General features: G+C 42.2%; 1 protein-coding gene across 1 annotated transcript in view; it reads right to left on the reverse strand.

Moving 5' to 3' along the window:
• The window catches only part of HCN1 (hyperpolarization activated cyclic nucleotide gated potassium channel 1), a 195,462-nt gene extending 184,416 nt beyond the window's left edge, over positions 1-11,046 (reverse strand). The window contains exon 1 of the mRNA XM_072360351.1: positions 10,549-11,046. Within this exon, the coding sequence (XP_072216452.1) occupies positions 10,549-10,919 (371 nt within the window). The 5' untranslated portion in view covers positions 10,920-11,046. The remainder of the gene's footprint in view (positions 1-10,548) is intronic.
• Positions 11,047-14,349: the final 3,303 nt, after the last annotated feature.

Raw genomic sequence — 14,349 nt, forward strand, 5'->3', positions numbered from 1 at the left:
GCAACAGTTTTTATAAATCACTCTTGCCATTTACAATCCTTTAAGGCTGGAATTGTGAAAGACGGTCAGCCACAGATTCTAGGTGCTAAGAGTACCTGGGTCTCCAGATTTTGATATCCAAAGATGAACAGGTTTCTAATCTCTATCTCATATCTTCATCCAATAATCTGTAGATTTCCTCACATTGGATAAAATTAACATTTTCAAAGCTGTTCCAAAAATTGAAAACTGCAAACATTCGACCAACTTAAATGCCATATTTCATCCATTACTTTTGCTAATGTCATAAAACCAGCATGAGCATTCAATACTAAAATGAGCTGCAATTCAGTAACCCAATGGAATTACTAGGTCTAAGGTAAACGTAGCAAGTCATTCACCAGAGCAGCAGCATCTGCTACCATTTTCTGCAGACTCCTGGTACTTGCATCCCTCGGCTGTGAAGATGACTCTCCTTCCAGATCTGATCACTGCCACGCTGCAGAAACCCAGTGTGGGAGCAGAAGGTTCACTGCAACTCTTCCAGCCGTTCCATAAAAATAGAAATTTGGTCAGTGCTGTGTAGACTGTGAAAGATGGCTTAGAAATGACAGAATGTACCTGGTCACACTAAAAAAAAATGGTAATATAGTCCTCAGGAATTATGGAGAGCAGGTGGAAATTACTGAGTAACACCACTGGATAGTACAATACTGAAGGTGTCTCAAAGAGACCTATCTCAATGGAAATCATCTCTCACCAAAAGAAAATAAGCATGCATGCAAAAGACAGCACTCAGGAAAACACATCAATAGGAAACAAAAACATCTTCAGTTTTCATCTGCAGTTTAAAGAACAGGCAAACAAAACAAAAAACAAACAAACAAACAAACAAACAAAAAAGCCCCACAGTTTATTCCTTCAAGTAGCATGCTAAAATTTAGAACCTTTAATTCAATTCATCTATCTTTCATATTGTGTTTAGCTCACTCCTAGCTAAGTAACATCTGCATGAAATAATACAATTAGTAGGCACTGGAGTTAACTCTTTTCAACATCAAATATGCTGAAATTGTTTCTAGATATTTTAATCTGTTTCAGAGGAATTGGTCATCACAACAAATTTAAGACTTCAGTAAATACATGTACAAACCTACTGCTCAGCAGTCTATCACTGCACTTGATATTCTGCTCCAATTTCAAGAAACATTCATAACTTAATAAAAACACGTTTCAGGTATTTACTGACAGAACACATGCAATTAAAAGTCAATTTTGGATAACACATGGATACTTAAATTAGGTTACTTGTCTCTCACTTATCCCATATATGCAACGTCTATTGCTTAATAAGCCATCAGATTTCAGACATTTTCAATTTTGACCCTTTTACAATGCTCTGTTAGACTGCCTGCCATCTGGCAGTGCTTACTCTTGATATCACACTTCCTCTGCATTACAGAAGTGTACTTCCTATAATTATAACTTTAATGTGATAGATGCATGCAACAGTAGAATTCCCAAGTTGGCAATGGATTGGCTGGACAATTTGGGAAACATATATTGCTACTAAGTCTACATTAATAGCAAACTCAACTGCACCAGGTGCCTTCCCAGATGAAATCTACCAATGTGTCCAAATCATGGGAAATTGTGCATATAACCATTTTTTCCTTTTCCTAAACAAAAAAAAATTTTGTTTACAAGAGACCACGTTCAGCCGCCAAGATGAAGTCAGCCCAACAACTCAGCAACTCAGTAAGAAAAGGAACTATATCACAGGGCAAACAAATTACAATAAACCATCATCTCATTGTTTCCATTTCTATAAAGGAATTCACTGTATCTTCGGGGAGGGGCAGAGGAGAAGGGAAGGAAAAACAGAATAAGGGAAGAGCAAAGATGTTCATAAAAAGAAAAAATGAAAACAAAACTACTCAGATCATCAGCCACAGATAACATCACTATGTTCTTGCAAACTTTCGAATGAGAATTGCTTGTGGTTTATAAGCCCTATTTCACTACCTGAAAGTTAGAGCACAAGAAACTGTTTAAAGAAAAGACAGAAAGAGCAGGATTTAGTATTATTCAAGGAGTCACCTACATAGCAGTTTCCTTGAAGACTGGACATCCAGCTCTGAAAAACAGAACATCTCTGAAGTATTCTTGGTAGGGCAAGTAATAAGACAGGCCTCCAATGAACAGCTGAAGGCAGAGGGATACGCTTGTCTTACTTTACCACTGATGTTTTGATCCCACTTTTCTGAATTACAGACTAATGCCTAATTGGGGGAGGGGGGCAAGGAGAAAAAAAATAAATAAATAAATAAATCTTTTTCCTGTTAATCTGGTCTGGCACTAAAGTGAGGGCGAAATGCAGTGACAGACAACTTTGGCTGTGTTGTCTTCACTGAGAAATCAATGCAAATGAGCACATATACAACCATTCCAAGGAACCCATATCCAAGGATATATGTGGGGAAAAGAGAAGCCTGCTAGTATGCATTGTGAGGCAGCAGGTGGTAGTATTGCCTATTATGGATTTCCAAGTGTTTTCTCTATGTTACAAATCATAAGTTCTGCAAATGACATGCATAGATAGACAGAAGTCAGTAAAGAGACTGATGGAAAACCTCACAGCAGTCATATGAACAACAGACTCCAACCCCCCTGGTCTTCCATCCATATGTTCCATCTCTTTGGTAAAGTTGCATTGATTTTATGGCATGTACATATCTTAAAAAGGTTCTGTATAGTATCCATAGCTGCGACCTGGAAAAAGTAAAAAAAATCACTTTCTATTAGTATCCTATGATATATCTACACATATGCTGAAAGTTCATGTCACTTCAGAATACTGCCTGTCAGTGTAATCATTCCATTAGAGAGAAGCAAGAGTCTGGGAAGTTACTGAAATATGCAACAGAAAAAGAGAACATCAGTGCTTCAGTATTTACTCTGATGAAAGAAGGAAAAAAAGTCTGGAGGCAACCAGGAAACAGTATATATGTAATGTGGAGGCTTGACTCCCAAATTCATGAACACTGAGGTCATGCTTTATTTCTGTAGAGCTTTTCACATACTTAAGGTTTAACGTAAGCACATGCTTCAATAGTTTCTAACTAAGGATTGGATGAAGAAAATAATAATACATGAAAAATACAGCCTAAAAAAAAAAAATACTGTAATTACCTAAGTTCAAAATAATTAGAGACATTAATGCCGGAAAATACTGGCCTGTACAGTCTAACCATTTCTAGTTAGCCTTAGCTGTGAGCAAAAAACCTGTGCTTTTTCAGGTGAAAACAAAATATCTTAATATGGATTATTTAATAAGTATGATTTTTATAGAGATTTAAATGTATTCATGTCAGCAGCACACTAATTTCCAATAACACAGTAAACTGTCTGTTAAATAACATGCTTCATTAGGTAAGACAAACACAAAGAGTACATAAGCTAATAAAGTAAGAACTGAAATCTGTTCCTAACTATATACTGTAGATCAATTTGTAGGAATTTCAGAAACATAAATATGGAAAGGTTTGGGGGAAAGCATTCCATAAATATGGAAAGATTTGGGGGCTTTTTTGTTTGTTTGTTATAATATATAATGGCTGCATATCTTCCTTAATCAAATGAACATTTTCTGATTACAAGTTTACTCTAGATTTGTTCCAGCTGCATTGCAAACCAAGGTAGTAAGATTATTTCACAACAACATGCAGCTTGCCTGAATCTGACTATCATCAGATTAAAAGATATTAGCAGAGATTTTATGGAAGCTAAATGACAGTGTCCTTGAGGTAGCACTGACATTGACTCTAGCTGATACAGTTTTTGGTCATTAACATACCTTACTACGTGTCTAGAACAAGCCCTCCAATAATTAGAGCTGAATACACTACGATTTTTAAAATTAAATCATGCCTCTGGGAAAGAATCAGAGAATAGACAGCTAAAGGACTTTCAAGCAATTAACAAGAACTGTACTGTCAGGTTAAAAATTAAACATTGCAAAGTAGGTTAAGAGTTTCTTCTCTCTCCAAGATCACATGTTGACATAGAAGACAACTCTCAAGCATTTTGTTGAGCAAAAGCAAAGATGAGAAAGGATAATGATTATTTAAATCTCAATTAAATAAATTTCCCTACAAATTTTTACATTCTTCCCTTCTCTTTAGAAATAGTAGTTCGCTTTCTACTGTCTTCAAATCAAGCTGCTTAAGAAAGCTGATGAGATTTAAATTCTACAGTGCCACTGTACCTAGTTAGAGACAAATGCAAATGCAGAGATTCATCCTACTGTTTTGTTTTTTTTTTAAGTGACCTCTTGTATCACAGGTTTCTGTTGCTGAATACTCTGAAAAATCTATCCCAGACTGAACAATCAGAAATGAAGCCACTAAAATTTTAACTTGCTTAAGCCTAAGCAACTTATCAAAAATTATGCACTTTTACTCATCTTTGTAATTGTTAAAGCCCCTGAAGCAAATTCTAGATCTAGACCTTTATTTACAATGCCATATGTTTACATAGTATTCTAATTCACAGTTCCCTCCACATATTCAACCTAAGAAATGTAACAGGAAGAGAAAACCTCTACCGGCATAACCAATGAGAATAAAAGGAAGAGTACCAAAAAACCAAGCATGATGCTGATGTTACAAGATCTAAATTTTGATATTATCTTGTTATCTATATACAAATTGATCACAGATTTTTTTTTCCCTCACCTCATTAAGAACAACAGGAGGAAAAAAGAAAAAAAAGAAAAAAAAAAAAAAAAAGTCAGAAAACAAGATGTTTTGTGGTATTAAGCATCCCATGTCAAAGTTCAAAGAGTCCCATTCTAGAGTAACTACAGGAACTGTAGTATGCTTCAGTGTAGTTTGTGAGTTGTGGGGTTATTTTGGTATCTTTGTTTTGTTTTTTAAACATATCTTGACATCACCATGTACACAATTACTTTTACTTAGATTGTGAATATGTTAAATATTCTTAAATTTAGTATCCTGATGTTATTATGTACTTCCCTATGGGAGCAGCAGGTGACCACCAAAACATCCCTGCTTAAATGAAAAGTATAGAGAATACAAACGATGGATTTACTTTTTGACTTACACGTACTGAACTCTTTCTCTGCTGTAATCTTTACTTTGTATTCTCAAGTACATAACATTAAAATTTTGAAAGATGATACAATGAATATACTGCTATTCCAGAGCTGAAATAGACAAAAATCGTGAAATGGACATGGATGTGAGCTCAAACAATGCATTATAATTCTAAATTACAGACAAGCAAATGAATGTAAATGAAAAAAAATTGTTTTTCTTGCACAAATAACATCCTAATCATTCCCACGTCCCCTAGAGGTGTAGATGAGTAGCAGCTGCACCTACTCAGGTGGATTCAGCAGGCTTCGCATTGCAGTTCTTGAAGAAAATCGCAAAGGAGACTGAAAAAACATGACCCTAAGGAGCCCAGAGGCACAGCACACACTTCTACATATCTATTTTCATTCATCCATGCTCTCAGCTTGCACAAAAACAAATGCCAGAGGCTAGTTTTAGTCACCTATTTCATTGCAAATGTATTACTGATGGCTAATGATGAGTGTAACTCAATATTAAAAATAATAGCAACTGAAGATGAAAAAGAATCAAATTCATTTCTGGCCCATACTCTACATCAAAGAATTTCCAGCAGAACATTCTGTTGCTTATTTTCACACTTGCCAATACCTACCTCAGTGAGAGCTGCATTTTACTTGGGGAACTATTATAAAGTGCAATACATAACTTACTGTCAAAAAGAATTTCCTGGCAATATAAATGAATTATTTAGATTAATGTTGCAATTTTGTGGTTCTATGCTTTTGAGCATTTAAGGAGGTAAAGTGTAAAAAAATGTTGGGATATAGTAAATAAAATGCCATGCACTGCTAATGATCTGTTTGATACTCAATGTTCCCCTACGGTTAGTGATGTACAAAGAATGAATGCATATGTAATAGGAATAGTTTAACTAGACTTTTTCCTTTAATACAAGTAAAAGTGCCAGTTTGAAAATTATACATGAAAGACCTTAGTCATAAAGACAAATAAATTTCAAAAAATCAGTTTGTACAGGAATTACAAGAATTAGTAATAAAGAACTCAAAAGCCTCAATATCATGAAGAAAAAAAAAAATCATCACTAATCACAAGACTGAGATGACTACATTTAGACTCCAAAGCTATAGCTATTTCATACTCCTACACGACCACTGGAATAATGTATCCATTAAAGCCCACACTAATTTGTAAATGATTTATTTAATATAAACCAACGTGATTTATATACCTCACTTTACATACATATAACTATACAAATTACATATAAGAATGATGTAACACATTTTGTCTTAATCACATACAGCATTACTTCCCAACTGTACTGCTCTGTATAAACCTGAGTAGGTAACAGCTCACAAAAGGATAAAGCTCATTAGCTTCAAGGGAGACATTACAGACGTGACAAATGAGAGGGACAAAGTGCTTACCCTAAGCTTCTTAAAATATGTTATACGTATGACACAGAGTGAAGACTGGTCCCAAGGAAGAACAGGTTTAAAATCAACACTGGCAATAATTTGAAATATATGCATTTGATCTGCCCATAACATGTAGAGTCTACCACATTAGGGTGACTATGGATATTTGAGGCAGGTCCAAAATGTGCGCACAAGTTAAAAAAAAAAAAGGCAAATTTATGTTCAAAAAGGAGACAAGTATATATATATATATATATAATTATTATTATTATTATTTAAACACAACCCAAGGCACATTGCAATTCTGACTTACATTTTGTCATGTATATGTGCATGCCATGGATAGGTAAATCTGCAGGAGATGAGAATGCCTTTTTAGTAGCATCAGGCAACATTTATTCTGGAAGTAACTAGACATGTAAATATCATGTTTCTGTTATCATTAAAAAACAGATTTGGCCTCCTTGAAAAGATTTTACTCAGAGGGGCTCTCCTAAAGAAAAAGGCAACAGACTATCGCAGTGTTGCGGAGGACTTCACACATTGTAGCCATCTATATAGTAAACAGGCTTCCCGCACTGCCAGCACTGCACCTCCTCATCTACCACCATCAGACAGCTCCCTGTCAGTATGACTTGACTTCAGCTTGAAGCCAATTAAAATTGTTGTCTCCACTTTCAGTCAAAGGCTGTTCCCAAACATCAAACTAAAATCTTTAACCAACAGAGTGAGCAGGCTGTGTTTATTTGTGCACTCTAGTCCCACTCAGTCCTTCTCACTAAAATGTTCCTCTCCCTTATAGCTCTGAAGGTAGCATCTCTGTTTTCTATGTAGATCGCACATTATAGATACTCTAGCTGATGTGGTAATAAAAATTGCATCTCCACAATGCTGTGAGTTTCTGTGCGAGCTCATGGACGTGGAGATGTCACAGGCTCACACCCGTCAGCCCAGGGACATCCATGCAAACACTTTGAGAGCTCACGAAAGGTGCCTAAGGACACCGCGTGATTAATCACTGAGCTCTCATCTGGGAAATCTGCCACGTCCATTCCCAATGACACCAGAACCCAGTAACATACAGGAGTCACTCAGAGCCCAGGTCTGCAATAAGTCTGCTATAAAATGCACAAAGACCCAACAGCAGTGGCAGGACCAGTTGCTGGGGTCTGCTCTAGCTCTGTGCTCTGTTCTGTGACCACTTCTGCAGCTCCCACCCAGGGGCTGCTCTCACCCAGGTGAGTAGGCACAGCTGACAGCACCTGGTATCCCACAGAAAGCACGTGGGACTGCAGGAGCACAATTGTTGATGATAAATTCACTTTTGTGACTCATGCCACTGCACAGAAATGCTGTCCAGGCTCAGAGAGGCATCAGTCAGATCTGGGAAGAGATAAACAGAAGTCCTTGCTTGGAGTGGGTGTGCATTAGGTGCTTGGTTTACATAACAGCTTTCAAATCAGAGGTTAACCTCAGAAAACTGGGAACAGACAACCAGGAACAGAACAGCCGCCTTGTAGAAACGTTATGCAATATTTATGGAATTTAATTCTCCTAGGGTATATGTATGATGAAGAGCATATTCTTCTCTGAAACACAGGCAGAATGAAGAGCAATAAAAGCAGACAAGCCCAGCAAGGATGTGAGTAACTGGTTCATGCAGCTCTGAGTTTCTGTACAATCTGTACATTTCTGCTCCCACTGTAAAAAGGATATGTGACAGCACAGAGACACTGCCTGCCCCACGCAGTGCAGTGTCAGTAAACAGTGCTGTGTCAATAAACATGAAAAGTTTTACAAATACTGAGAGAATTAGGTGCATCACTAGCCAAATGCGTCAAACACTTGCAGCAAAAGCATAGAAGAACTCAAAACCATAGAAATGGAACCAGGTGAGAACCCACAGAAGCATACATCAGAGTTTTTTCTATCCTATATGTGGTTAATCCAGTATTGTCCTAAGCGCGACCACATTTAACATGATATTCACTCTCACATTCTGATCACAGTTACATTTACAAGCCTACCCTAAGCGTTCCCACCTTAATACTGGGAAACATTCATCCATCTACCTTTACATTATTGTTTTTATAGAAAATTTTATTCTTTCTCTCAGTCTTACCATCACCGACATAGAGAAACCTCTACCTCTTTGTATGCTTTACATGCAAGCAATATATTCTTACAAAATACAATAAATCAAAACAACTTTACCCTTACATTTGTAAGGCATTTACCCTGCCACTGAGATACTGTCAGGGGCAACTGACTGGAACTGTCCTCATTCCTGTTTAGGAAGCTGCCTTTACTACTGAACACTTCTTCATCCATTTCTATAAATATTGCCACTCAGAGTAGCACCATCATCATACACCTACAATTATTTCAGGAAGAAAAAAAAAAAAAAAAAAACGAAAAACACATGCAGCTCAAATTTCTCACTGAAAAAGTTATGAAACAGTAAAGAATGGGGTCTGAACAATGGCATGTCACCTAAGACTGGAAAGAAAATACCAAGAACAATGAACTTTCTTTAGAAAAACAAATGCCTTAATTTTAATAAAATAAAAATACAACAAAACCCTCAGAAACAATGCATTTAAGAATATGCAATCAGGCCTGAAAATAAGTGTTTATTCCTATCATAAAATAAAGGGAGTAAACTCATGCTATCATCTCCAAACCTTCCCACAGGAAGAATCAGAAGAGCATTAGAAAGCATTTGTCTAATGAAACCAAAACATGAGTATCACCAGCTGATACATCATCTTAAAGAGCTGCAGGGTGCAAAATACAGTCTGTAACCTCATGGTGCCCAACACACTGCTGGACTGCATACCTCACTCGGACTTTCAGCTTACAACAAAATGAGTGTCTCGACATCCAGGAATAGCCTCATTCATTTTACTGTCACCCTGACATGAATCAAGTTACTCATGCACACAGGAGGGAAACAACAGGCCACCAGAGCCCCTGTCCCCAACACATGCCACAGCTGTGCCCTGCTGCTTCCCTTCTGATGGTGGGAAGGCAGCAGAGGACCCTCAGCACAGCAGCTGGAACAGCCAGGTGAGGAGGCACTGGAGAGGACCTCCAGGCAGGCATCCCGGAGAGCCAGTGCGCTGCATGGGGCTGGGGGCTGGTCGCACTCTGCTCCAGGGCTGTGGGTAGCACTCACTACCCAGCACCCTGACAGTCCAGCACAAACCTGGCTTCCCACACTTCCCCCAGAGCACATTCTATTTTAGCCCACTTTTTCTTAGGAAACCCATGTCACTACCGAACAGGATGGGCTTTCCTTTTCTGAAAGATGGTCACTAACATGATTCACTTGTTATGTATATGGAAAGTGGCCACTTCAAGTCCTTGATCAAATATGCTTAACAGCACTGATGTTTCTTCAGCAAATACCACAGAGAGTGGTAAATTTACAAAGGCAGACAGCCAGCTGGCATATATAGTAAAATGAAATAATCCCGCATTTAAGACATAGTTTTAATATCTCTTCCCAGGAATTTATTTGCGATGGTTTCTGTGAGAATATTCTGATTTCTCACACATCCAACTCACTCTGAAAGCGACACTCCAAGCTCGTGCCCTATTTACCTCTGATCACACACTTTCACGCGCAGCGCTGGACAAAGTTCTCTCCCTTCAGCCCTGCCCAAACTCCCTCCCGCATGCCGCACCCAGGCAGAGGGCTCCGAGGCCGCGGACCTTCCAGTCCGGGACGCTCCGGCAGGCCCCGATGCGGCCTCCACGCCCAGGCGGTGCCATCGCCCCGGCTGCAGCACGCTGGAGAGCGCCGAGCCGGGCCGGCGGGAGACTCGCCCTGCCCCGAGCCGCCGCCGGCGCGCAGCACGGAGCGCAGGGCGGCAGCCCCGCTCCCACTGCCTAACGCTGCCCACGGCAAAGTTTCGGCCACGGAGCGACTCTGCGAGGAAGGAGGGACGGGGCGAGGCCGGGCCGGAGCCCGCCGAAGTTTGAGGGAGCGGCGCTGCCCGGCACACCTGCGGGAGCCCCGCGCTCACCTGAAGTCGCTGTAGGGGTGGATGATCCAGAACCCCGCAGTTTTAACCCTTTCCTGCTCCTTCTCCACCGCCTTCTGGCTGCCGAACATGCGGAGGGAGAATTTGTTGACCCCCGGCTGCAGCATGGAGGTGAACTGCCGCTGCATGAAGCCGTACTGCCGCCGGGGTCCCTCGGCATCTTCGAAGCCCACCACGGGCTCCTCGGCCCCGCCGCCGTCCACTTTGAAGCACACCGAGTTGCCATGCTCCTTCGCGCCGCCGCCGGGGCTGCTCTGGGCTTTCTCCACCGGGGTTGCCTGCTTGGCTGGAAAGGCGTTCGCGCTGCCCTCGTCCCGACTGCCGGGAGAGGAGCCGCGCTTCCCGCCCTCCATGCTGCGCGCCCCGGCCAAAGGAGAGCGCGCGGTAAGCCTCAGCCGCCGCCGCCGCCGCCGCTGCCGCCGCCGCTGCCGCCGCCTCCCGTGCCCTTCAGCGGCTCGGCCGCGCTGGGCTCAGCTCCGCGCCGCCGCGCCGCCCGGCATGGCCAGCGCCGCCGACACTGAGCCGCGCTCCCGCGCAGGGCTGGCACCGCTTCCCCTCGCCCGCCCCCTGCCGGCGGCCGCGCCGCACCGCCTGCCTGACATTGAGCGCCCCAGAGTCCTTGAGGGACCGAGGAGCCCGAGCCGAGGGGACGGGGCGGGGCCGGCGGCGGGGCGGGCTTTGCCCGCGGGGCCTCGGGGCGCCTGGGGCCGGATGCGGCTCGAGGCGAGGGCGGTGGGGAGCTGTCCCGCGGGCGGGGCGGGGCGGGGCAGGGTGGCTTGGGATGGGATGGGGGCCCGGCATCCCTGTCGGTGCGAGGAGGCGGCAGGCGGCGCCGGTGAAGCGAGCCGGAGAGGCCCGGAGCGGTGGCGAGGGGTTTCCCATCGGCGTGCGGGGATGCCCGATGGGTGACGGCGTGTGGTTTTCAAGCAGAAATAAAATAAAATTGAACTAAATAAAGCGAACAGGTTTGTGTTTTACCTTGGGCAATCGGGGTGCGGGATGCTCCGGGCCCAAAGCAGGAAACAGCTCGGAGTGAAGATGTGTGAAGGTGGGGATCGCCGCCCAGTCCCTGCTGCCTCTGGTGCTGCAGCCCGGACGTGGGCTGACAGGAGAACCGGGGGCAGGTGATAGCGTGGCCGGGTAGTGTCCCGGGAGATAGCGGAGGCATTTTGGATAGTATGACTGTGAGAAAAGCCAGAGGCTTCCCGTTGCTGCTGCGATGTCTGTTGTGTGTGCAGCAGTGAGGAGGGAAAGGGGTGGGAGGAATCAGGACAGTCTTCTGTGACATCCATTTTCACACATAAACTGCTCATTGAGGTTCGGCAGCATTTACTATTTCTGATTCCCTGCCCTCTGCTCTTAACACTGGCTGGTAACAGACAGCCAAGTGTAAGCATGCCATACATGGGCTGGGATGTGTGAGCCCAGGGGCACAGCTCCAGCCCTGAGGGGTAACGGCCCGCAGGAGGCCTGGCTTTGTGGGCACAGGCCTCTCAGTGCCAGGCATGACATAGCAAGTGGGCCTTTGTGCAGTAAGGGCTTCCCACATGTGCCAAGAGGAGAATGACACTTAGTTTGGATGCAAATGGGGATGGTGAGGGCATGCTCAGCTCATCTCCCTCATTCTTTATCACGTCAGGAATAGCTGAGAAGCCTCCAGGAGGCAGCTGGCAGAGAACAGTCTGCTGGATGGGAAACAGGAGGCATTTCTACCCCCTGCGTAGCCTAAAGAAGACTGAAGGGAAATATGAGTTGTGTTGTATTGGATATCACTACACAAATTGTCCTGAGGACATTTGGAAGAGAGACACTTAGATGCCCCAAAACCTCAGGCATGCCATGGCAGTACGGTTTAATATCTGGGGAGCTGTAGGGTGAGATTGGATCTGAGGACATCAGGTGCTTCTGGGTGTGCCAGTGGTAACCAACTAGCCACAAGCTGTGAGCAAAGGAGTACCTTGATCTCCACAGCGAAAAATGAGATGTACACACTTGGCTCTAGAAGTGTAATTAATGTGGTTTACAAAATGATACAGATGGTATTGCAGAACCTATAACATCATGTGTACCTGTAAAAGCACAAATGGCTGAGAGCTGGGGATCCTTCGGGTTGGACATAGAATTATTTTTCACAAATTCTCAGCACAATTTTCATTTTGCATCTGAAAAATACATTGAGGGAATTAGTGAAATGTCCTAATCTCAGCTCCAGTATATTCAATAGTATTTGTCACTATTCAGTCATCCAGCTCCTCCTTTACAGTCATTTAAAACAGACTTGACAGAGGAGTGGAAATCCGTGCAGCACAGTGTGAACAATGCAAATCAGGTGACTGAGGAGCTGTATTTCGGTGCCAAATGTGAGAGGTTTTCTCAACAGTTCCACTTCTGATGCTGTTAATGCCCATTGCACTGGAACATGCAAGGTTTGCATGATGCCCATGTAACAGTAACATGATGTTCTTACAGAGGAGGATGGCAGGCAGAGATGCATCAGGATGAAGGTTGGTGCCTAGGCAAGAACCGGCACGGGAAGGATTATCCTTGCAGCAAGATTGGGTGAGGGCTGGCATACACAAACCTTTCCCATCTGGAGTGATACTTTTCTGTATGATTTTTTCCTAAAACAGTGAAGAGTGTGTGCACAGCTGCTGATGGCTCATGCACAGCTGCTGACAAAACCCTCTTACTGTTATATCCCCAGATGACGTTCACCTCCTTCCTTCATCCAATCTCTGCCACCAAATGATAATTAGAAAGTAAGAAATTATTATTATTGTTCTACACCTTTGTAAGAGAATTAGCTCGTGTTGTATTTGACAGAAACCCTTAAAGGCAGGGGATAAAAAGGCAAAGTCACGCTGTGTTTTTCCACATACTCACAGTTTACCACATCAGTGTCAGTGGAACTGACAGTTTCCACACTTGAGACACCTATATATGTTGCAGCCTTACCTTTCCTCTCTAACAGAAGGCAATTTTCTTATCTCTCTACTCATTATTTCAGAGGTCTTTTGCACAGAACCCTTGACCTGAATGGTCTCTTCCAGCATAAGCTGTACAGCAACACATCATGTACAAAGAAAATGGGCTTGTTACAGAGTAAGTCATTACAGCTGCAGTAAGCGGGTTCTAATATACCTTGGAAAAACAGACAGTCCTTCATTACCGAGTCATGAAAGTAGCATACAACAAGAATATCTTTTTTCTTATTTCATGAAGTTTTGCTTTTGCTCATATTCAGTGTATATTTATGGTAGTACTTATCTCTCCTTACTTAGCATGGTCTACAGAGTTACCAGAATGACTCCCTGTGGCCTAACTGCCCCATTTTTACAGAACAAGAGTCTGGATATGCTCTCTTTACTTTAGTAGCATTTCATAGATTATTGCATTAAAATGTCTTATGACTACAGAAAATTTGTGAATGAGAGAAAAAAAAAAAAAAAAACCTTCAGTACCTTCAGTATACATAACATTCTCTGCGTGCTTCTGAAATTTGCCATATATATAAACAACATAGATACATGTATTTCTAAAATTGACATTTTGGTATTCTGTGCTACACGAGATCAAATTGTTTTTATTATATGTAGATGAAATATAATCTTACTTGTGCTCAAGTACTATTTGTAGGGCCTAAATGGCCTTAGCATGTGAGCATCAGCATTTCACAACAGTAAATCCTGAGAAGATGAGATGGAGAGGTTTTATAATCTGTAGTTTTTATGGAGGAGAATTTGTTCTTTTCCGTGTCAAAATAACTTAAATTGTTGCCAGCCA

Source organism: Excalfactoria chinensis, chromosome Z, assembly GCF_039878825.1.
Source record: "Excalfactoria chinensis isolate bCotChi1 chromosome Z, bCotChi1.hap2, whole genome shotgun sequence".
Lineage (NCBI taxonomy): Eukaryota > Metazoa > Chordata > Aves > Galliformes > Phasianidae > Excalfactoria > Excalfactoria chinensis.